General features: G+C 42.6%; 1 protein-coding gene across 4 annotated transcripts in view; it reads right to left on the reverse strand.

Moving 5' to 3' along the window:
- Window positions 1–26031, reverse strand: part of LOC112116016 (stAR-related lipid transfer protein 13-like) — a 361349-nt gene that overhangs the window by 32113 nt on the left and 303205 nt on the right. For all 4 annotated transcript variants that reach the window (XM_026653538.2, XM_026653540.2, XM_026653539.2 and 1 more), the window contains 3 exons: window positions 13589–13660; window positions 11639–11720; window positions 2117–2180 (listed from right to left, as the gene is read on the reverse strand). In XM_026653538.2, the coding sequence (XP_026509323.1) occupies window positions 2117–2180; window positions 11639–11720; window positions 13589–13660 (218 nt within the window). The remainder of the gene's footprint in view (window positions 1–2116; window positions 2181–11638; window positions 11721–13588; window positions 13661–26031) is intronic.

The following is a 26031-nucleotide window of genomic DNA, read 5'->3' on the forward strand; positions in this document are numbered from 1 at the left end:
TCCATGCATTCTTTTACTGTCCAGTCTCCCTGTCCCCAGTCTCCCACCCAGACCCCAATATTTCTTTGATTCCTAGTCCTCCTCCCCACCACTCACATTTCTTTGCCCCCACAATTTCCTCTGCTCCAGTCATCCTCCATGCCTGCTGGCCCAACTCTCATTCCTGCCCCTGCACATTCTCCTGTTCCCTCATCCTCTCTTGCCTCATACACCTATGGGGGCAAGAGTTTACACTGAGCGTTGGTTGTCCAGCTTCTGTTGCGCTGAAATGGCGGCTAAATTTACTAGGGCACTTCCACTTGTCAAGGCTGTAGGGAAATAGTGGCCATGCTAAATAAGGGAAGCCTGTGAGTTCAGTTCTATTCAGAACAATGGGGGATGGTGGCTATCTTTAGTAACAGCAAAGATAGTGAGAAAATCCTTGTCTCTTCCTGACGTAAAGAGCAGCTTTAAAAAAAAGGCCACCCCCCAAACCACCCACCTAAAATCATGAGGTTTGCAATAATATCACATGAGTGGGGGTCTCTGCCTCTGAAGAGGCAAGGTTGTGGGGGTGGGGAAGGAGAAGGGCCAGCTGTCAAGAAGTGATAGGGGTCAGTTGGCCATTCCTTGAATGTTTTAGGATGAGAGGAGAAAGGTGGGGATTTTAAGTTTACCAAAAAATGAGGACAGAAGGCATCTGCACTGAAACTGGCAGGTTTGGCACAGCCATGAACTGCATCTACACAGATTTTGATGGTGCAGAAAACCCTACACTGTGAATAGAACCCTAAATTGTCAATCTCCACTTTCCCTTTTGCTGATCTGGAATGGATGCAGGGAAGAAGGGCAGGAAGTAACATTTCAACAATTTTTAAATAGCATAGCCAATGTTCATCCATGTTTTGCTTTTTCTATTCCCTCTCTTGTTTAAGCCGCAATGTCTTTGATAAAAATAAGAAAAATGAAACCACCTAAAGCAGCTAAATGGGCTTAGTGCATTAGGCTTTCACCAATGAGACTTGGGTGTATATTTCAACACTGAAATGAATTTGGATGAGCTGAGTCTCTTCCTATAGCACACAATTGTCCACATCATAAAGCCGCCACATGGTTTGGTGGATTGGCACTCTGTTCTTGAGAGGCCAGAACAGGGATTTAACATGAAGGTTACATGCACTTATCAAAGGCAGGAAAACCCCCGCAAGTCTGAAGTTGGAAAAAAGGATGGGACCTCACTGGCGTATACACAATTTGGAAGAGAATGGCCAGAAAGGATGCTGGACAGACTGTTTGATGACTATCGCACACAAGAACAATCTGGCATGAATAGAAGGTAAGAAAATGTCTGGACACCTTCTGTCTGAATTCCTTTACATAGACAGCAGGATAGAAATAGATTAAACTGCCAGTGGTATCAAGAGGAGCACCTCCTATGGGCAGTTTTCAAACGTGTTAGACAAACACTCTGAGGGAAAAAGTGATACAGTATATAGCAACATCTCAGAACCAATGATTTCCATTAGATGGTGTTGCTTATAAAGTGCCCTTGGGCCAATGTCACGAGTAAACTAAAAAGCTCAACTGTTATGCTGGATCCATTACAATTTCTTTAAATCAATAAACATTTTCTGCATTCCTTATTGAAACCCTTTAAGCCTTAAATATTGCCTGTGTTATACAAGGAGGTTGTAAGTACGGCATGGTTTATTTTCATATTGTTAACTGGTAGTAAGTCAGCACGAGAAAGAAGGAAAGCTATTGTTTATACAGAAGCTTCCATTTTTTCCTGGAAGGATTTTCCATTATGTGATCACATGGCATGGGGAAATGTGACAATACACTATAATACCAAGGCATGATACCCTTTTCCCCTTGACTGGAACTGAACATATATAACATTTAAATTACGGCATGTGTCTATGTAAGTCTTTTAACACTGACCCTGCTGTACTATTCATAGCTATTTATCTTTATTTCACATTTAAAGGCCCTGATCAGGAAACCATCCCTATTCAGGATAGCACTTAAATACATGCTTAGAGTTAAACATGCTTAACTTAAACTTAAGTGCTTTCCTGATTTGGGGCCTGATTGCAGGAGCTCGCATTACAATGGTAAGAACAAAGATACTTGCCTTTTTCCTTTGGAAGTTCACATCGAGTTTCATTGAGGCACACTTGTTCAATGTGTTCAGTCGTCTAGAGATAAAGCAAAATCCAAAGATTAGCATCCCACTAATTCAAGGGCATGACTTCTCATGATTTCAAAAGTTATCCTCTCATCTGCTTGTGGGGTTGTAACTTTACACAGCAGGATTCACTACACTTCATTTTGTTCCATGCTACAGACTTGTGCATCAGAAGGGCATGTCACCGCTGTCACTACCTAATGCCTAGCTCTTCATCCACACATCACAAAGCACTTTATAAAGGCTATAAAGATCATTAAACCCATTTTATAGCTGGCTTAAATGAGGCACAAAGTGAAAATGTGACTTGCCCACTGTGTGTATAATGTTATCATTCTAAAACCCCTAACAAATGTTATGAGATCCCAAAGGATTTATTAGAACCACAAAAAGTGCATTTAAGATTTGATTCCTCACTTTAGGCATTTAGGGTTAGATCCACAAAGGGGACTTAGAGTCAGAATTGCAAAGCCTAACTTCTAGGCACCCTGCCACCTAGGAGAATCCTCAGTCCTGAGTTAGGCACCCAGGCTCCCTATACACTGCATGGGGACAGTTAGTTACTTAAGAATGGGATTCACAACAGCCAGTACTCTGAGTGGGGAGCCACCTAACCTAGCCAATAGGAAATGTCAAGAAGACGGGTTTGCCATAAGCCCTGTCCCTCAAAGGATGTTTGGCACGTAAAAGGAGGTGCCTCCCTTTGCTTGGGATTCACAGCTGTGAACCTTGTCCTGGAGTTAAGCACCTACACCCGGTCAGTCCTTTCTTGGAAAAATTGAGGGAGGAGGAGGAGCTGTCACCATGCCCCACTTATACTCACTAGCCTAGCACTTAGAGCCTATCTAAATAAAGTTGCTATGGTGTTATTGTCACTTCAAAATGGAATAAGCCAATACACTACTGCAAAATCAGCTCATCTCTCTGTGTGGCTGTACCAGGTAGCTAACTGATAGACTCAAGTTTTTAGAGGTGATTTCCTGACCTGATATTCAGTGCTACTGAGAATCTGCAATTCTCTCTGAAATTGCTCAGCACCTCAATCAGGTCATCAATCTTTAACTCCAGAAGTCAGCATGAGAATGGGCACTGGAGAGGTATCTGCTGAAAAGCCGAGGGACAGTGTAAGCGTTGTGTCTCCACACACCTAAAGAGGTGATTTCGCCAGCAGCTTTCTAAATAGTTTAAAAAGGAGCCCTATGTTCATCGCCTATCTGTAACTGATGAAGAGGAGAAAATGGAGTAGAAAGAGAAAACATTCCAGATTCAAGGGGCAAAGTCTCTCCTTGCCATCAGTACAATGTGATATGCACTTGAAGAACAAATGAGCAAATAATTATTCATGGGAGAAGGGGAAGTAGGATCCTACAGACAGTGGCTTAAATTTTGCCCTCATTTATATTCAGGTACCCCATTGAATTCTATGGCGTTGCTCAGGTCTAACCAAAGGCACAATTTGTCTCAATATTTTAAAAGAGGCCTCCAGCTCCCTTGTGGAAAGATACTGAAATCATTTGGCCAAACAAACAATGAAAACAAAAGCAATTCGTTTTTCACTGACCCTATCAGAACGCAAGGATTATTTCAGTACTGAAGCGGAAGAGTTGATCTCATTACTTAGCTGGATTGCAGACAGAAAGTTACAGTATTATCATGACTGCTTTCTGAACCCACTCCATCAAAACACAGAACTATCTTCTAATAGGAACCAGGAACTCAACCCCTGCTTTTAGATTTAGCCATCTATAAAATAATGGCATGCTTTCTGGGGTTCTTCCAATATTGTGAAAAGATTCTGCTGGTGAAATTAGAGGACCAATGATCAGATTTATTAGCTTTCCTGTTACCGGCATCTGAAATTAAATCCAGTCTGTTTGAACTTCTCACATGCTGTTGATGTGCCAATGGCAGCAGACAGCTTTCCTCATCTGCTTATATCTGTTACGTGAATGATAGACAAACCCTCACAGAAACAAAAGGCTCTGATGGCAAAAAGACTGTCACTGATGTTCTGATCAAAGAAAGAGAGGCCACTGAGATGCTACCTACACTTTCACGTCACTGCCTCAAGTCATGGGAGAGGGCTGTATATTTAGAACTTTAACAAAACATGACATCTGAGCTTGAAGGAAAGACATAAAATCCAGAGTTTATCTCAGGAGGGTTGGGCTTTTAAAAATATTTATGGATGTACCAAAACACTTGTCAGGAAAGCTGCACAGAATTTGGGGAAAGCTTGCAAATCATACTATAAAAACAGCAACACTGACGTCAATTTAATGTGTCCCTCACAGCACAATGGCAGTGCAATTTGAATCATCAATGTCATATGTCTCTGATATACTACCTAGGCATTCAATTTTTGTTGTTCCTGTCTTTTATACTGTAAGCTCTTCAGACTCAGGAACTGTCTTCCTTTTGTGACATACACAGCACCAAACAGTGATTAATAAATAAATAAATAGTATAGTACAGCAGAAGCTGTGTAATTGGGCAGCCCAGTGGGTGGCCTATTGTCCCACTTAAACAGCCTTCCAGATTATCCTCAGACATCCTTAAAGTGGCTTGGAACTGTATTAACTCCATTTGGGTCTGGACTGCAGCTGCTCAGTAGCAGCTGCAGGGGAACCCAGCCAATGGCATGCCAAGGTCACGCAGAAGCTATGCTGCCAGGAGGGACTAAGTGCAATTGCATAGAATGGAGGGGTCAGCCACCTAGGCCCCTGCTGATCTGGGCCACCCTTTACTGTAACACCAAGATACGTGGGTTGGAGAGGACTCAGCCCCCCAAACTCTGTGGCTTCTCAAGGGGACGATCTGCAGGAAACTTTGCCAGCAGCCTAGCCTCCTATTATGGGTTAGTCTATGGGAAGGGGCATCTGATCCTGTGTTAGGAGACTCTGCATAGGAGCCAAGGACTGAACACTGAGGACACTGTGCTGCTGTAGCGCGTTTGGTGAAAATGCGCTATGCCGATCGGAGAGTGCTCTGCTGTCGGCATAATTACTCGACCTCCGTGAGAGGCTGAAGCTATGCTGGCAGGAGAGCGGTGTGGATGGTGCTTAGGTCAATGTAACTTGCGTCGCTCAGGGGGTGGCTTTTTCACATCCCTGAGCGACTTAAGTTACATCAACTTAAGCAGTGGTACAGACCTTCCCTGAGTGAGGTTCTCCCTAGAGGTGGCGTGGGAAAGCTTGCACTGCCAAGGACGCTGCTGTACCTGCTCCATGGCTAAACACAAGATTTAGTTTTCCAGTGCTATCAATCCAGCACCTTCTAGGAGCTCTAAAATAAAAGACTGGAGAAAGGGGTTAACAGTGAGGTGGCAAAGTTTGCAGATGATACTAAACTGCTCAAGATAGTTAAGACCAAAGCAGACTGTGAAGAACTTCAAAAAGATCTCACAAAACTAAGTGATTGGCCAACAAAATGGCAAATGAAATTTAATGTGGATAAATGTAAAGTAATGCACATTGGAAAAAATAACCCCAACTATACATACAATATGATGGGGGGCTAATTTAGCTACAACTAATCAGGAAAGAGATCTTGGAGTCATCATGGATAGTTCTCTGAAGACATCCACGCAGTGTGCAGCGGCAGTCAAAAAAGCAAACAGGATGTTAGGAATCATTCAAAAAGGGATAGAGAATAAGACGAAGAATATCTTATTGCCCTTATATAAATCCAAGGTAGGGCCAACTTCTTACAGATGTGGTCTCCTCATCTCAAAAAAGATATACTGGCATTAGAAAAGGTTCAGAGAAGGGCAACTAAAATGATTAGGGGTTTGGAACGGGTCCCATACGAGGAGAGATTAAAGAGGCTAGGACTTTTCAGCTTGGAAAAGAGGAGACTGGGGGGGATATGATAAAGGTATATAAAATCATGAGTGGTGTGGAAAAAGTGAATAAGGAAAAGTTATTTACTTGTTCCCATAATATAAGAACTAGGGGCCACCAAATGAAATTAATGGGCAGCAGGATTAAAACAAATAAAAGGAAGTTCTTCTTCACACAGCGCACAGTCAACCTGTGGAACTCCTTGCCTGAAGAGGTTGTGAAGGCTAGGACTATAACAGGGTTTAAAAGAGAATTAGATAAACTCATGGAGGTTAAGTCCATTAATGGCTATTAGCCAGGATGGGTAAGGAATGGTGTCCCTAGCCTCTGTTTGTCACAGGGTGGAGATGGATGGCAGGAGAGAGATCACTTGATCATTACCTGTTAGGTTCACTCCCTCTGGGACACCTAGAATTGCTCACTGTCGGTAGACAGGATACTGGGCTGGATAGACATTTGGTCTGACCCAGTATGGCCATTCTTATGTTCTTAGACTTTACAATATTCTGTATATGCCTTGGGGCTTGATTCAACCCTCAACGAAATTATTAGGAGCCTGTCTATTGCCTTTAATTGAACTAGATTGGGCTTTTACTGTGCCTTGATCTTCTAATGGCACCTTGAACAATTTTTTTTTCAAAACCCAAGTTTTAAAAAATCTGGAATTCTGTATCAACACTGTAGAGTATTGAGTATATAATATACATTTAAACAATCCTTACCAGTATAATAATCTATATAGTATATAGTGCCCCTTGGAGCAATTACAAGCTATGAAATAGAGAATAAGTATGTAAAGAATGAATGGTCACAGTTTAAAAATATTGAATTCAATAGGGGCTGGTAAGTGCTTCGCACTTTTGAAAATAAGGGCACTTATTTAGGGGCCTAAACAGTGGTTTAAGACTCAAAAATTATACACATGTTAAAAAACTTGGTCAATATATTTACATGAAAAACAGTATGTTAAAAGAATGCTATTCAGGTTGCAAAGTCAAACATTTAAGTGCTAGATTGTGCAACCTAAATAATGTTCTTTTAAAGCAGTTTATTTGCACATTATTTCCTAGAGGTTTTTTTTAAGGAAAAAGGTAAAAACAGACTATTACACACAGCTGTAACAGTCTCCACCATGCCTCACAAGCAGGGTTTGAATGCTGAATTTTCACCAGTAAAGTATATGCTTATGCCACTTGAGCTATAGGACTAATTTCAGATGGCAGTAGCAGGAAAGAAGCTGTTATCTCTCAGTGAAGGACTGTCCACTGGAGCCAGGTGGTGGGTCCAGGAATTGCTTGGGGAGAGCCAGGCCCAGAACAAACCAGTTGAGAGAGATCCTGCTCCACCGCTGGGCCACGGGGGCCATGTGATGAGTTAGGGAGAAGGCAGGTGGAACTTGGCCTGGCTCTTCCCCTCCAACAGTTGCTCTGAAAGTTCACACATCTTCCCAAATCAGTGTCCATTGTTGCTGCTTTGGAAGTAGGCCCAGCCACAGAATGTTAATGTTCAATTTCTATTTTGGCTATCTGACAAATCTTGCCTCAGGAATGCAAATGAGAGAAAGGAAACAACGATTTCCTACCATTTATACCTCAATAAAACCGGAATAAAATCTCATGGGAACAAAGAAAAGGTACTTCTCTAAATTGAGGGCTTTCCCCCTGCAAAATTTAAAAGGCCTGTTGCAAACAATGGAGGTATTAGACTAGCTCAAAAAGAAAATCACTAGACTTTATAAAATGGGAAGTGTTAGGCTTTCTGAATAGAGGTTGCTACTAGCTACCCTATAAGAGAAGTGCTTTCTTTGTGATGTCGCTCATATTTTCTTTTACACTTCATTATAACACAAAAAACATTGTTGAAATAAAGTTAAAGGGCTGACTTCTGTCCACAAAAGCTGAGAAATTCAGAGCCTAAGCTCTAGCGGTAAAAGTCTGTGTGAGGGGGTCCAGAGTTCAAACTCTGCTCAGCCTAAAGAGCTGCTCTGATAGTTCAGCTTCAAAGTTACGCTGCAAATGAAAAATCTATGTAGTTGAGCTGAATGTCTCACTAATCAGTCTAAAGGCTTGGTCATGCATTCTTTTGAAGTCAGTGGGAGTTTTAGATTGGGCCCTATGAGGGACATTCAGCACACACAAATAATAGTTGACTTTTTTTGTTTTCCATTTTACAAGTGGACATCCTGGCCAGCTGTTTCCTACATGACACCCCAGCAAGCATCTTGTAGTAATGCCCCAGCCATCACAGAGCACTGGGAGGGCCTGGAGCTTGCCTATGGTGGTCAGATAAGCTATGGGGGGTTAAAGTATATTGCATGGTTTTGAAAAATGTGATAGCTAATAAAATACAGAGGGTTGTAAGTGTGTGACTGGCCAGCACAATTCGTTGTTCCTGTTGAAATAGAACCTTGAAATTGAGCAAACTCATTCATATGGGCCACCGAATATAGGGAAATAAAAACTGACCCTTCCCCTGTCCCTCAGAGGTCCCACTAGGTCAGTATAACAATTAAAATATTGACAATAATGATTTCTGAGAGGCTCTCTTGTTGGGTATGAGGCCTCTCCGTTTGGAGAAATTAAATACAGCTGTGGGCCAGCAAGGTTCCGTTTGCCCCAATTTAACACAGAAACTTGTAAGAAAGGTGTGTCTATGTATAGACCTTGGGACACAAATATCGACAGCCAGATGCACCCAATGGCTCTCAACTAAGAGTTGATCATATTACAATGAAAATCTGGGATCTGAAAAGATATCCTTCCAAACAATTTAACACCTGGCAGAATAATGGTTCTGCCCCTGCCTGTATGGTAGATACAGTCTTACTCTCCCCATACAGCTATGGATTAGACTAGTGGTGCCCAAATTTTTCCTGTCACTCCCCCCCACCCTTACCAGTAATGGAATATGTTTGCCCCTCCCCCACCATTACTCACAGCCAAGGCTTCCTCAGCAGAGGAGCGTGGGCTGAAGGTGGAGCTGGGGGCAGAACTGGGGATGGGAAAGTAGTTGAGGCTAGAGGTGGAGCTGGCCTGGGGATGGAGAGAGAATGAGGGCGGAGCTGGGCTAGGGCGGAGCAGGGGGTGGAGTGGAGCTGGGGTTGGAGTTGGTCTGGGAGCGGAGCAGGGGCCATAGGGGAGTTGGGGCTGGAGGCAGAGCTGGGCTGGGGGCGGAGTGGAGCTGCAGCTAGAGGCAGATCTGGCTGGGGACGGAGCAGGGGGCGGAGTGGAGCTGGGGCTGGAGGCAGAGCTGGGCTGGGGGCAGAGCAGGGGGTGGAGTGGAGCTGCGGCTGGAGGCAGAGCTGGGCTGGGGGCGGAGTAAGGGGTGGAGTGGAGCTGCGTCTGGGGGTGAGTTGCTCTGGGGGCATAGTGGGGCTGGGTGGTGCTCCCACCCTGTCTCCCCAAGGGGGATGGCCCGGGCTCCGCCGCCCACCCACCGGCAGCCCCGCCTATCAGCGCCTCCCGTTCCCAACCCGCACCTCCTGATCAGCTGTTTCGTGGGGTGCAGGAGGCTCGGGGGGGGGAGGAGCGAGGGCATGGCAGGCTCAGGGGAGGGGTGGGAAGGGGTGGAGTGGGGGCAGGGCCTGAGCAGTGAGCACCCCCCGGCACACTGGAAAGTTGGTGCCTGTAGCTCCAGCCCCAGGGTCAGTGCCTATACAGGGAGCCGCATATTAACTTCTGAAGAGCCACATGTGGCTCTGGAGCCACAGGTTGGCTGCCCCTGCCCTAGACTATACCAGAGCCTAGAACACAGCCCAGTGTTATGGTGGATCAACGACACACCTCTCCAGCTGCTACCTTGTTCTCCAGAATCTCATCTTCCATTTAAAAAAAGGTCTCTAACTGTTCCGGTTGCAAACAAATCCTCAAAAATGTGAGCCGGGTGTGACCGCTGCATGGATGTTTTTGTGTGTTTGCACAGAGTTCGGAACAGCAGCTCTGCGAATGTGAACTGCCCCACTAATCTCAGTGAGGTGTTAACTCAGATGCCCAATGATCATAATTTAAATGTCAGCACTGTTAACTATTTAATTCCTCATGTAAGAAAGGAGAGGCAGGATCATATACCTGCATAATTTACTGTGAGTGAGGCCATGTTTTCGTGCCACAAGTAGGTGGCATTTGGGTCATACCACCACCACTTTGTTTTCCCCATCAATCAAAAATTAACCTAGACATAGGAGCCTGGCAGATTCCACCAGCACATTCAAGCCCCTCTGTAGGAGAGCCAAGCTCAAGGAGCCCAATGGAGCTCAGAGAGCAGCACAGTCATAGTCTGAACATCTGTGCAATCTACTGCAGTTACACTTCTATTTCTAGCATGCCAGTGCCTGTACATCTACCCGAGTTGGATATGACATCCCTAGCTCGAGTGTAGCTGTATCCTGAGGGACCTTTTCCACTGGCTTCTCCCAAATGCCGCTCTGAAGTCCCCTGCCCCAGGCTCATCACTCCTTGCATGCATATCACCCCATATGCAGTGGGTCTAAGATGTCTAGAACCAATAATCACTTCCAGGCTTAATGTGTTATTGACATTGTGAAAGCTGCAGTTTCATGTAGTGGACACTGCCTTATTATGGGCCTGATGCTCCCTTGTACTCACTCAGGTAGAGAGGAGCAGAACCCAGCCCAAGTAGAGCACAGGAGAAGGAAAAGGGGAGCAGTCAGTGCCTTTGCAGTGTCATTTCCTCTCCCCCACCCAAAGTCCTTTTCCAGGACTACCACAAGGTAGGTGCTCCACAGCTGGTGAGGGGTTAGGGTGGGGCAAAGCATAAGTTGTGTGTGGCACACTCCCGTCAGGCAAAGAACAAAAAGCAACACAAACAGAAACACATTAACTCTCTGGCAAGGGTGGAGCTCTGAGCATCTGCAACTGGGTATTTATATAGCACGTAGTGTAACCCACACACCTCCCAGGTGTGGTGTTCTGTCCCAGATAGTAGCATGGAGACCACTTAGAGAGAGAGCGAGATTAATGAAATTCTACAGTCTTAGCTAACAGGCATATGGCTTTTAGCTCATGTGGCAGAGGCTCATGCATTTAGCTCCAGACAGAGGTCCCAGGTTTGATCCCGCCCGCTGATGATGGGGGTCTGTTGGTGTTACACTAGCACAATGGGGTCCTGGTCACTGACTAGGGCTCCTAAGGGCTGCGGTACTACAATTAAATAACAACAACAACTGGGAGCCAATGGCAGCATAGTAGCCCTGCTGTCAGAGGGAAGAAGGTTCTGGGCAATGGGGTTTCTTCTTGTTTGTGGTAGTCAGGGGCAGAGTTACCCATGTGTTACCCACACACAGATCCCTAATTTATGCTGGGTTTGCTGGCACTGTTCTTTCCAAAAGGCAGCCAGCCTCACTCCACTGATGAGATGGGCTGATAGATTTGGACCCTTTTTAAATCTTGTGAATTTTCAGAGAGCAAATTGGCCCCTGCTGTAGGATTTTTGGGAGAGAAATGAATCCAGGTTTCTAGCATTTATTCTGAAAAAAAAAAACTACAGATTACACCCACTTAATTGACAAGGACAAACAAACATCTCTTAGGCTGGGCCACTACTTTCAAAACAAAAATCCACCAAGGTTCTTAAGATACCAAAAAAAGAAACAGTGGATGTCATTTACCTGCAAAGGGGTTCTACAAGGTCCTTGTCGAGAAAGTCATGATCTTTCTTTACAGCTACAATGTCAATAGGAAACTGGGAATCTGTAAAAAGGAAACATAGTATTAAACCAACTACTTTTTATTCAAATGGAAACAGTTTATTTCAAAGATGCACTGCATGTATTTTATCGGCAGAAATGGTGTATGACTTATTTAACTTGGCCTTAGTTGTTTCCCTGTATGGCTTCCAGGACTTGTTTGGTCACTTCACATAATTTTATTTTTTATATTAAAAGGGGAGTTGACAGTCCTGTGAACCAAAGAGATAGCAACATGGCTCTGGCTATAAGAAGATATTAGATGCTTAGCATTGCTACCTGATCACTATCCCCAAAAAATGAGATCTGAGAATTACCACAACACTTTAATCATCAACATGGGCAGTAAGGCCATCCACTCCTGTCCTAGCGAGTCAGTGAAATATTTGCTAGACAGACTTTACCATGCAGTAGAAATGGTTTGACTATTTTGTTAGCACAATACACAATAACAAAGAGTTTAAACAAAGGGTAACTCAAGCAATAGATGAGAAGTGAGCTGACCATACTAGTCACCCCAAATATTAGTCTGAAATTTAAAAACAAGATGGAAATGCTGGAAACTGACAATTGTAATGAAAAGTGACTTGGGTGTACACAGATTATTGTGTTTCTGTAACAGTTGGATGGATCCCAGTATCATGACTATACTCCAGCAGATTTTATTAGATGTTGAGTACCTTTGGCTCCTCTTGACTTTAAGGGAATTGTGGATGTTCATCACAGACCAGTTACTGGGGCAGAGGGGGCGGGGTGATGGGAACATTCTTCTGCTCTCTCCCCAACCTTCAAGTCGGGGCAACAGCAATAATTTTGCCCCAATTTTGAGCTATGAGGGAGGGAAACAAGAGGAAGCCAATCCTGGCCCCCACTGTGCTGTTTGTTGTGTGCAGCAGCAAGACTAAACTCTTCCACTTCCTTCTGGAGAAGCTGCCAAACAGCAGCTGGGAAGAGAGAAAGCCTCCAATCACCAGCTCTGGATGCAACCAGCAGGAGAAGCCAGAGGGAAGAGTCCCATCTTCCCGCTGCTGGCTACACTAACTTCACCCAGTTCTGGGGTAGTGGTTCAGCACACCTGGGATCTGAATTATCACTGAGCTGGTTGCTGTCCTTGCCTTCCATTGAGAGTCACACAAATGTGGGAAGATCAGGTTAGAAGATTTACAACCAGCTTGACAGAGAGTTTGCATTTTCAGATTCATTTTCTATATATTTTGTGTTTTCTTTTCCATAACAATTATTTTTCTTTCTCTGATTTCTGAGTGTCCCATCTCCCATCAGTGTGTTAAAAGAACTGAGCTCTTAATCTTCATCCTTCTTGTCTCTCCTTTCCTTCCTTGTTCCTTCCAATTCACTCATTATGACAAGTCTAACTAGAAGTTATGTCTAAACTTAGGCTGTGATCCGCAAGCAGCTCTGTGCACGTGGAGAGATTTATCTGGCAGAGTAATTTGTAGAAGCAGGACATTAGATACAGTATTGCGAACCCCAAGCATTCAACAGCATGAGTCAGGCCCCCAAAATCATCAGCTGGTCTTAAAATTAATGAGAGTAAAAAAAATACATTTTGTTTTCTTTTTATTTGCATCCTGGTTTTTGAACTTTGGGTCTGATTCAGGCCACATTTTCAAGCTTTTCTCTGCAAACACGAGGGCTAGAAATGTACTTTTTAAAAAAATGAAAGCTGAGATTTTCACATATTCACATGAGTCCAGGAGCTGGCGCTCTAAGAAAAATCACGAAATATTGCAAGATTCAGGATAAAAATCACAACAGTTGGCAACACTGTATATTGTAAACATTTTAGACCAGGTCTGTGTCTGCTGAGATGTTCAGTACACTTTAGGAGTAATAGAAATAATAACAACGTACCCTCATAGAGCTGAGCATATTGTGGAAATCCAGCAGCTCGTAACCAGTCACACGCTTCCTTTGCTTCGATTTCTGAAGAGTAAGAGAAAGGAGACTAGGTTCATCCTAGATCCACAGTGTGCTGTTTTGCATCAGGAGTTATTTTAATTACAAGGAAGAAACGAGAGGATTTAATGTTCCTTTTGAGTGCCTATAACACTTTTAAATGTAACCGTTATTATTATGTGACATCAAACAAACAGATGTCTAGGAAACATACCCACCTGCCTCACAGCGCTATTGAGGTTTGCACAACACTTTGGAGATTTCAAGCACGATGGGCCAAATCGTCACCCTTAGATCAATACTAGAGACGACTGTCTCCACACACAGGGCTGATGAGCCAGCTCTGTGGCATTGTTTCCGGTTCTCCACTGAGACCCTACAGAGGGCACTTTGCATGGTCTAGTTTCGGGGGTGGGGGGAGAGGAGATCGGGCAGGCTGGAAGTTGGGCCAAAGGGAACGCACAGCATCCCTCCTCCAGCCCCACATACCTTACCAAGGAAAGGCAACGCATACCCGGGAGTATTTCCTTTTCCACGGAACTCTCCAGGAGTCCTGAGAGCCACTGCAGGCTCTGCCAGCACAGCTCCAATATAGACATGCTGTCAGGGAGCCAGAGGGAGCCACACCAGGGACCAGAGCCTTAGCAGAGGAACAGGGCCTTCACAGGGATGGCCCTCATACCCAGGGGATAATCTGCCAGGTTTGTGGGCAGGTCCTACACTCTTGGGGGGACGGGGGAGAGGAAGCAGAACCCTGCCCACCTGGTCAGACAACATGGGCTCCCTCCCAGAGCGTTTACTGTGGGAGGGGCTGATCTGCTGTATCTGAGTGCTAAGTAGTAATGAAAAATTGAAGTCTTAATACAAAATTATAATATCAACTATAGGACCCTCTTTTCAGGCCTAGGCATCTCCAAAGAACCAATAAAGGCCTTGTACCTGCAACCATACGATGCAAATACTCCCACTGAGCCAGCGGGGACTACCCATGTGTGGAAGTATTTACAGGATAAGGGCCCCAAGGGACAGGCAGGCACATCCAGTGCTTTTGCAAAATCTGGATGCATGTTGGCTCCAGGGAGTAGATTTCTATGCCTGTCGCCATCTAACCTGAGAATGCAAACACCAGGGTTTGGCACATGCAGATTTTGTAGATGCAAGTTTAGCAGCCATGTTAGAAAATCTGGCCCACACAATGTCTATTAAAGACAGCAGAGGTGGTTGGACTGGAAAAAGAAAAAAAAAATCAAACTCTGCTACTCTTCTGAATGTCCTACCATGAATGCTAAAACCAGGTGTAAATCTGTTTCGTACTGAAGTGCATAGTTTCCATGTGCAGACAGTGGGCCAAATTCACCCCTGGCTTAACTCTGGTCAAAGCAATTGAATCTGGCCCACTGAAGCTCACTGAACAGCCTGCTTGGGAAAATGTGTGTTCCTTTGAATATACAGTACAGTATGAGACCCAGACACCTTTTTGCTCCTCTGCATATTGACTTCCACCAGTAGTTGTTACAGAAATATCAATTCAGGATAAAAGGCCTGCTTGTTGAAAGCACAATTTTCCAAAGATAATTAGATGGTCAATAACAGATCTGCAATGTATGGGATCATCAGCAGTGCTGCAACTGATTCTCTGCCTGTCATTTTACTTCATTTGCTTTGACATTAATTCATGTCACAGCCTCCCGCCCCCAAAAAGCATTTGCGAGTACACTGAGTTCATACAACTGTGCAAAAGAACATAAAACAAGGCTCTTTTTGCTGTACATCTGCATGCTGAAAGTGCACTCTCTCTATTATGTTCCAGTGTGACAGAATATTTTCATTCAGTGTTTGGAAAAAAGACAAGGGCTGTTACTTTCTTGGTCTGTTTGTTTGTTAAATACAGTCTCATGAAACACAAATTAATTGATCCTCTTGGAAAATATATTTCACAACTCACAACAGCTGCATAGTCAAGTTTCATCTGCACTGGAAGAACAACATGAAGAAACTGTGTGTAATGGAGAAATCTGCAGCTAATGTCCCTAAGGGCTTCTCAGATTTCAATGTGTTTTTGAGTTTCTACTCCAAGTGTGGCCTGCCAGGAATTTTCTTGTGGCCCAAGGGAAGGCCACGTGGTCTTCAGTGGAGATGGATGAATATCTGCAAGGAATAACTAATATAGTGAATTTTGCCTTTCTTTCTCTTTGCAAATTGTTCACATGCAGGTTGCAATTTTCTTGAATGCATCCATTACCCAGAAAGATTGGCAGAACCATTTCTTGGTCTCTTGCTCCTTTGTGAGCAGTTTGGTGCAAGTATTCAAAATATAGTCTGCGTGGATGATCATCTAGAACACAAGGGGCTGTGAATTTAGATGCAGCCCTGAAGAAGGGTTGCATAAACCGCACCACCCCAGGAGCGGCCCTGGGAAGAAACTAGAACTCAGACACCCTCTGCAATTCTTCCGCTGCTTTTCTCTTGCTCTGGGCAGGGAAGAGGTGATAATTTGGTGGTGGCCAGACCCAGCCCAGCAGCAAATTATGACACTGCTCGTACCGGCTCATTTGCACTGGCCAGTGGAGTTGAGGATCCACCATTCCCTGTGCCTCCTAGCCACCCCCCCATTACCTGCTCCAGGGATATGTAAGCAGGCATGCAGCACCTGCTTATTCCTCTGCAGGGGCCGAGTGGGACTCCTTATTCCCCTCCCTCCCCTGGATGGATATGTAGTCCAATACATCATCTAGCCCCTGGTACAGCCCAGTTCCCCCATTGGATGAATATAACGGTTAGAATAAGCTCCCTTGTGAAAATGCTCTGAGACAGCAGATTTAACATTCATTTTCCATGAATATTCTTTAATATTTGCTTAAATTTTGCTGGTTCTGTTAATTTACTGGCTCTGATATTAGTGAAGACTCCTCTTGGAAGGGGCGAGCAGAGAGCTACAATGAATTCCTTAAAAATGTCAACGGAAATTTATAGAAACAATGTTTTGCAGCATTGGCCCAGCTCTATTCCCACATCCAGCCTCTCATCTATTGACTAGTGCAGGTGTGAGACCCAGGCCGCAGCAGCTGTGCTATATTCAAAAGGCAGAGAGGATCAAAGCCAGACAGGAAAAAGACAAAGGAACCGTGGGACCTTGCATAGCAGTAAGAATAAATCGGATACCCAACAGAAATTAAAAGCTGGATGTAGGTTGGTGTGTTGCCTTAGAAACAAAGCCAGAAGTTTCCCTGTTTTTTGTCATCAAGAGGAATTCTTTCCAGAATGTACATTTCTCTGTAAGAAAACCTACTTGTAAGAGGCTGGCAGGTGCTATGAGGGAGAGACAGGGCAATTCTGCTGAGTTATGTGAGGCCAGAGGAGTTTCATTAGCTCGAGTGCCCAGTATAAAAGGGTTTGCACATCCCTTTCTTGGGAAGGAAGAACTAAGGCAGGAGGGCTTGCAGGGGACACGCTTAGAAACAGCCAGCCAGCCAAGAGGAAACGTAGGCTATGGTTTACATTTGGTTATTCCCAGATTGAGAATAAAGGGAACCCCAGCAGTTTTGAATGCATGCACGTATGTGTGCTGTGATGTGGATGGGACGACCCTGCCCATTTACTCTACTCTATATTCTGCAGAGAATCCATTAATAACATGCTTTGCAGCTGTCCACACAAGCATGTCTTTGACCAGGCACTGAGTAAGTGAAATAGTTAATAACAATGAATGATATAATAAATTAGCCACAAACAGTGACTAATGTAAATACATAGCTAACATTATTTTTCAAAAGAACTGAACTTGAAATAATCATGCAAATTGACAGGAAACAAGTTTTGCTAAGTTTGTATGTTGATAGAAAAGGGAATTCTGTCACTAAGTGTTCAGCCCTGGGAATTAAACTCCTCTGTTATTCCACAGAACAGGTATATCTCCAGCTACGACAGTGAAAGCTTCTTCGTGCTGTCCCACCAGTATGCCTCCGTTCTGCTCTAGGGGGTCTAACTCTAGGAAGAGAGGACAGATCAGTCTTCAAGTCCATCAATCCTAGGTTTCTTTATGGAGTGCCATCAATCAAAAAGACCACCAAACAGCTATTCAATGGGAACTACTTTGGGTCACTATCAACCAGTGCTACAAGGAACAGCTGACATACAGGTGAAAGACTTCTCCTATCACAACCCTCCATGACACCTAGTCACCGGTCATTACATTTGAATTTGTCTAGTCTTTAAAACAAACAAAACTAACCCCCCCAGACTGCTCTTCCTTTGAGTGAAAGGGAGCAGGAGAGCTCCTGAATCCCTCTCCTGGAGAACACTACCCTCTCATGAGAAGAATGAATTCATTTTTCTGCGAGGGACTTCTGAACAGTGCCACATTATAGACCATGAATATTGCTTACCAAGGCCTCGCTACTTCACTCCCTTCTCTCAACAACATTTCTTATCCACTCTCCTCTTTTCTATCCTCCATCTGTCTCTTTCTCTCTTCTGCTTCTTCACTTTCTCCTCGATTCCAACAACAACTTTTATTTAACCTTATGGTACTCACTGAAGCAACCCACCAAATCGCAATGAACAGGAGCAATAATGTGGTACATAATCACCTTGCCTCGTGTGTTACTGACACACTTTTGCTTATGTGCTTGATAAAATTTATCCTTCCAGTAGGCTGAATTAATTTTCATTTCTTTGCCATTACTCATCACTCATGCTCATTTACTTTCTTAACATATTTTTTTAAACAAAAACATACCGTACCCATCATATTTGACCTCATTTAAATATAATTTTAATAGCTGTAAAGTATGTTCTTTAGCAACTTTTATTAAAATTTTTAATCAAGTTTTTAGACAGGAGCCCGTTTTTCTGTGAATAACTGTAAGAGAATCCCTCTGGCAGTTACACACAAGTTTTGTGGAAAGAACAGGCCTCCCCTCAACATCCCAAACTTGGAAATAAAGTAGTAAGTTAGTTACAGCGCATAGATATTTCTGCTTGCTAAGTTTGATGCAATGTCATGCATTCAACACATATTTAATTCTTGGTCCTGAGTTCTCATGCCTTTGGCTGAGAAACAACTGGGGCACTGCAGAAACAATTTGTTTAATAGCAACTCCTCCAGCTTATTCAGGAGTAGCAACTGATATGTTTAAAATGGAGGCCCCTCAATTGTCTAAGGATCTCTCCTGAGATGTGGGAGACCTCTATTGAGATCCTGTCTTCTCCTCAAGCAGAGGTGGGAATTGAGTACTCTAGCCACTGGGCTAACAGTTATAAGGTGGGTGCCCTTCTCGCCCAGATTTTGAATGGGACCTGACCAGGTATGCAGCCTCTGCGCTCATCTACTTGATTGAGCCTCACACCTAAGTTAGGGAGAGGAGCGCTTATCTTTCCTGGTTTGTGATTCGCTCTGGGCCTATGGTGGGAGATAGGCGTCCAGATGCCCAGAGGGAGGCAGCAGAGCTCATGCTCAGAGGCAAAAATTTAGGTGCTGAAATTTTACCCTGAAAATTTAGGCACCAAGTGAGTTGAGCTGCCTACGGGGTTCTGTGGGAGTTTTGTGAATCTCAGTGGAGCCAAAACTAGGATTTAATCACCTAAACACAGATTTAGGCACTTAAGTATCTTGTGAATCCAGGCCTCAGTTCCTCACAATCTTAATTTTTTTTTTTTTTTTTTTAGAATATCAGGGTTGGAAGGGACCTCAGGAGGTCATCTAGTGCAACCCCCTGCTCAAAGCAGGACCAATCCCCAATTAATGTATTTATCATAATTAAAATGTATTAATTTAATGCATTTATCCTCCCAACATGGCTGTGAAGTAGAGAAATACTATTATCCCTATTTTACAGGAAAAATGGGGCACAGAGGGCTAGATTTTCAGTTATTGAGGTGCCTAAAGATTCACATAGATGCTTAGAGGGATTTTAATAGCACCTAAGCAGGTTAGGTACCTATCTGCCATTTAAATCAATTGGGGTTGAGCACCCAGGCCCCTATTCTCAAAGGTAGTTAAGTGCCTAACTCCAATTTAACTCAAGTGCCATCTGAGCCAAATTACTTGCCCCAGGTCATGCAGGATGTCTGGCATAACACAGACTTGAACGCAGGTCTACCCTCTAGCCCATCCTCCTTCCCATCACATAGGTGTTGATTGTGGAAAAATAAAAAGATCCTCAGGATTCCCTTATAGGAAAGCCCCATACAACTTAATAAAGAATGTTACATTTTCTATGGAATGTTTAAACTATGGTATAGAATTCTATAACAGGGATATATTTCTTTAAATTCTATCTATAGGATGGTTTTTAATTCTACACAAAGGATATCATTCTCTATTAAATTACTTAAGTTTTTACAGTCATTTCCATAGAAACCTAATGGTTTTATTAAATTCGATTCTATAAGGCTTTTCCATAAGGCTTCCAACAATAATCCAGTGGTAACTGGACAATGAACCTGTAAAATTACCATTTACAGTAAAATTCTAGCACAAATAAAACAAAACATAAGTATAAATTGAAATTTATATGGTTTTACTACACTGTAGTGCCCACTCTTCCTTAAATCCAGATAAGAAGGTTTTCAAAGGCAGAATTGCATTCAATTGATTTTATATCCTGTTGTATAATTACTGTTAGAACCAAGGTTATGTTTTGCAAGTGGGGAACAAATAAAGCTGTCAAAGCATGATTTTAATAGACAAAGCTTTCTGCAGAATATTGTGCTGTCAGTAATAGTACAATAGTATAAGGATTTTTAAATTACTGATGCTGAAAATAATTTAAATGTCACAATAAAAATCATTTCAAGCTTAAGAGCAGTGTCAACAATTCTTCGTTTTGTAGGCCTTTACATTTGTCAGAAATGGGCAACAAGAATGATTATGGATATGGAAAAAAACTCTCATATTATGTGAGATTGAAAAAACCTGAGGCTGTTTACCTTAGAGAAGAGACAAAAAAGAGAGGACCATGATACAAGTAGGCAAAATAATGAATGATATAGAGAAGAGCAGTGGGAACTTCTGTTCACTCTGCCTCATAACACAAGGACAAGGAACTATTAAGTGAAAGTGAGAAGTGTCAAAGTCAAACTGATAAAAGGAAAAACTTTTTCACACAGTGCATAATTAGCCTGTAGAACTTATTGCCACAGAACAGATTCCTGGATTCCAAGGCCAGAAGGGACCATTGTGATCATCATTGAGCTGAAGAGCTGAGTGAGGTTTAAAAAAAGAAAATTTGGATATTTATATGGATAAGAAAACTGTCCAGAATTAATAGGGAATGTAGAAAAAAACATCAAGCATTTTGGAAGGGATATAAACTCATGCTTCAGGGTATAAGACAACCGCTAGTAATTGGAGGGGGGATATGACGATTTGGGAATCTATACACGTTTATTAATTCTGGTTGATCTCGTGAAGTGGGTATTATGAAATGGCTGTATCACTGAATGCCTCCATAAATGTGGAATCTTTTGCTGACTAGGCCTGCGGCAAGTACACACCAAACTGCAGATAATGGGATGTACTTATCTATGGACTAGTTGTTTATTGTTATGCTCAGTGGGTTTGCTCAGCAGGGAGAAGGTACTTCTGCCCCTTACTTGAAGAAAAGGGGAAGAAGAGAGAGTGGGAAATTATCCAAACACAGAACAAGAGAAACCAGGTGTCATAAACATACAGCTACGGGTAGCATAAAATCCCTCCTTACCTGTGAAGGGTTAAGAAGTTCAGATAACCTGGTTGGCACCTGACCAGAAGGACCAATGGGGAAAGAAGATACTTTCAAATCTGGGGGGAGGAGGGGAGCTTTGTTTTGTGCTGTGTGGGTGTTCTCCCTGGAGACAAAGGGAGAGACCAAGCAAGTAATCCAGCTGAAATGATACATCTAATATTACAGAAATAGTAAGTAATAGCAAGGAAATGCATTAGAGTATCTTTTGTTTTAGCTTGTGAATTTTCCCTGTGCTAAGAGGAAGGTTTATTCCTGTTTTTTGTTGTTGTTGTAACTTTAAAGTTTTGCCTAGAGGGGACATCCTCTGTGTTTTGAATCTTTTGTTACCCTGTAAGGTTATCTTTCATCCTGATTTTACAGGGATGATTCTTTTATCTTTAAATAAATTCTTCTTTTAAGAACCTCATTGATTTTTCATTGTTCTTAAGATTCAAGGGTTTGGGTCTGTGTTCACCTGTACCAATTGGTGAGGATATTATTCTCAAGCCTTCCCCAAGAAAGGGGGTGTAGGGCTTGGGGGAATATTTTGGGGGAATAGGACTCCAAGTGGTCCTTTCCCTGATTCTTTGTCTAAATCACTTGGTGGTGGCACCATACTGTTCAAGGACAAGGTGGAATTTGTGCCTTGGAAAGGTTTTTAACCAAAGCTGATAAAAATAAGCATGGGGGGACTTTCATGCAGGTCCCCACATCTGTACCCCAGAGTTCAGAGTGGGGAAGGAACCCTGACACCAGGTGACCACTCCCGGGGTTACATAAGGATTCTCAGAGGGGACTTAGTGAGTGACACCCAGGAAGTTATGGGCAGGAGCAGGAAGTAAGGTGGCATGAGCTGGGGGAGGAGACACCATGTTTTTAGCACATGAAACGAAACGTGCACTGGAACAGTAGGTACTAACTCCAGCGCAAGGAATGCTCTGAAATGGTGAGGAAACTGAGGCAGGGAGATAGATGTTATTTTGTATGATATGTACTTTCTTGTGCTTTATCTGTTAAGTATAGAACAGCAATTGTATAAGACTTCTGAGCAAAGTGCCTCTGTGTGTTATATGGTTCACAACTGCCACATTCCTCCTGAAAGAGTAAAACTGTAGCCCAGAAGCTTATACCTTTGGTAGGATTCTGGGAGAGGTTGTATTTAAGAAATGTGGGAGTCTGAAGGGCCAGCACTGATCCCAGAGGATAGGCAGCTGGACAGCAGGTTCCAACACTCAGGAGGGGGCTGTTATATGGAAGGTCTGCACCCCAAGAGTGTTCCTAGAGATACCAAGCTTGGGGCAGTGACTAGATTCTGTTCAGGTTCAGGGAGGCTTAAAACATCCTGGGATCCAGAAGATTGGCCTCTCCTCACAGTAATTTGGTGGGCAGCCAAGAAGGGGCACTCAGCTAGGAGCTGTAATGGGACTGGGGGAAATTTTTTCCAGGCAGGTTATCCTATATCAAGCTGTGCAATTAATGGATTTTTCAGATCACTGGCAAGTCAAAAAAAATTGTTTTGGGTCAAACTGAAAACAAATTAAAAAAAATATTTTAGCAAATCGAAAAGTAACAAATAAATTTGGTTTCGAACAAAGCATTTAGTTTCAACAAAATTGAAATGTTTCATTTTGATTTTGACCATTTAAGATATTTTCATTGTTTTTAAACTAAAATTAAAATAGAAATTTTGAAAGAAAGAGTAGTTTCAAACCAAAAATATCAAAAAGTTTTGATTTTTTCGTATTTGTTTTTACCAAAACAATTTGGTGAAATTGACAAGAATTTGCTAAAAGTTTCGGTGTCACCAAATCTGCATTTTCCTGCAAAAATGTTTCACACAACAAAATTTCCCCAGCTCTAACTATATCTATCTATATACACACACATATATAGATATAGATACACACACACTCAAGTTGATACTTCCCACTATTGGAGACAGGCCTGCATGGTCCATTCGTCTGACCCAGTGTGGCAATTCCTTTGTTTCCCACAATTGGTCATGCAGAATTTGGTTAAAGGGGACACACTTGTGTCCAGCATTTTTTAAAATTTGTTTTTACCATGATCTCATCTAGACCTTCTTGGACCTAGATCACGGTTAGATGGTTGTAAAAAATGCCTGTATGGGATCTACCCTATTGCTGTTACTATTGCTAAAACTGATGGTGCTTCATGAATGAATGGTAATGCATGAGTGGGAGAATTGCTAACAATCCTGTAGGAAAGGCCTTTGTGCGCTTTACTACGCTGCACTCTGAGATGGCTAGCTGAGGAGGGACTGAAAGGAGCTGTTAGAAGAACAAGCAGACAGAAGCAGTATGGGAGTGAGACACATTCAAAGACCTCAACAACACTAAATTACCTGAAGGCCTCCCAACTAAGTGGAAATATCATCCCCATCAAGCATCAGTCATTGCCCTCAAGTATTTTTAGGCCTAAATTGGTTGACTAGGAGACTTCCTGATTATGCAGATTCCCCAGCTAGATGAAAAAACCCTGTGTTGAGATATATAGTAAATGGATATGGGAGGGGATTTTCAAAGGAATCTAAAGAATTAGGCACTTAAATCCCACTGAAAATGAACAGGATTTTGGCAATGAACTCTGCTAGGTTTCTTTGAAAGTCTCAGCCATAATATGCAGTGATAAGAAAACAGTTTACAAAGCACACTGAAATCCAAAATCAGGTCAGATAGCTCTGTTTTATCTAAATGATGTGGTTTAGTTAGAGGTTAGAAACAAGGGGATTCAGATCCACTGTTATACATCCCTCATCTTAGATATATTGGAATTGGAAAAGGTTCAGAATAAGGCAACAAAAATGATTAGGGGTATGGAACGGCTTCCGTATGAAGAGAGACTAATAAGACTGGGACTCTTCAGCTTGGAAAAGAGACGACTAAGGGGGGATATGATAGAGATCTATAAAATCATGACTGATATGGAGAAAGTAAATAAGGAAGTATTATTTACTCCTTCTCATAACACAAGAATTAGGGGTCACCAAATGAAATTAATAGGCAGCAGGTTTAAAACAAACAAAAGGAAGTATTTTTTCACACACCGCACAGTCAACCATGCAACTCTTTGCCAAAAGATGTTGTGAAGGCCAAGACTATAAAAGGGTTCAAAAAAGAACTAGATAAATTCATGAAGGATAGGTCCATGAATGGCTATTAGCCAAGATAGGCAGGGATGGTGTCTCTAGCCTCTGTTTGCCAGAAACTAGTGTAACCCACACACCTCCTGGGTGTGGTGTTCTGTACCCTCTAGTGGCACCGAGATTAGTCCATCAATGGCTATAAGTCAGGATGGGCAGGGATGGTGTCCCTAGCCTGTTTGCCAGAAGCTGGGAATGGGCAACAGGGAATGGATCACTTGATGATTACCTGTTCTGTTCATTCCCTCTGTGGCACCTGTCATTGGCCACTGTCAGAAGACAGGATACTGGGCTAGATGGACCTTTGGTCTGACACAGTATGGCCATTCTTATGTTCTTAATTTTTGAATTACGCAAGGAAGAAGTGTGTAATTTAAATCCTTATCACCATATTAATTACTGTCTGATTATACACTTCATGGTCTGTAGACATGCAAATTACTTGTAGGCAATCAGATATATGACAGAGAAATGCTTTATCCATATGAGGTGGTCTTCACACTGTGAATTTATATTAAACATTAAGAACTCAGATAATATTTTGGATTACAGTCTGAGGGATTCATAAACAAAATCAGTTGTTTATCATAAATTAATATTCAATTAATTAATGTTGTCTAGTGCCAAGTAAGATGGAAGGTACTTTACAGTATAAGAAAAAGATATACTATACAGCACTTAAGGAAGAACTGTAATATGTAAGCCAGAGGGACAGATCCTCAGCTTGTGTGAATTTAATAGGTGGTGCTGAGTCCTCAGCTGGTGTTAATCAGCATCACTCCACTGAAGTTGATGGAACTGTGCCGATGAACACCAGCTGAGTATCTGGCATTGTATATTAGGGTTCAGTATTCCTTTATTAGGTATTATTTTTAAAAAGCCTATTTGAACAGACTGTAGAATGTCAGTAATTTATTCTTGCATGACTTGGAAGAGCTGTCATCAATATGTAATCCAGCCACCTTAGTGTCCACATTATTCTGAAAGACATCACTTTTACTAAAGCAGCCATATGATTTCTCTCTGGTTCAGACTCACCATACTGTCTACAGGAGCTGTAATTATCACCATTAAATTATATCTACAGTATTAACATTTCATCATGCCCCAAGACTGTTAGTGGAGAATAATTTATAAAATCTAAGTTAACATAATTAGGGAACATCTACTTAATTTAAATGACTGCCTTTTTCTTAGTTTCTGAGAGGATTAAACATCAAACACACATCACTGTTTAACAGTTTTGATTCAGCTGCTATTTACTGCACTTGTATTACTAATCAGAACTGCCAGAATATCTTCTCATTAGTACATAAAGAATTGAAAAACCAATAACACTGAAATGGAAAAAACACCCAGTAAAACTATAAGCCTGATCCAACACCCATAGAAGTTATGGGAGTTCTTTTATGAGCGTCAGATCCCACGTTAATGTAACATTAAGGGGTTGGCTCCACTATTGGTGCTACAGTGGCGTAGCTGTGGCACTGTGGCTGTGCCGCTGTGGCGCCATAGTGTGGACATTTGCT

Source organism: Terrapene carolina, unplaced genomic scaffold (assembly GCF_002925995.2).
Source record: "Terrapene carolina triunguis isolate 2854851 unplaced genomic scaffold, T_m_triunguis-2.0 Scaffold141, whole genome shotgun sequence".
In the NCBI taxonomy this organism is placed as follows: domain Eukaryota; kingdom Metazoa; phylum Chordata; order Testudines; family Emydidae; genus Terrapene; species Terrapene triunguis.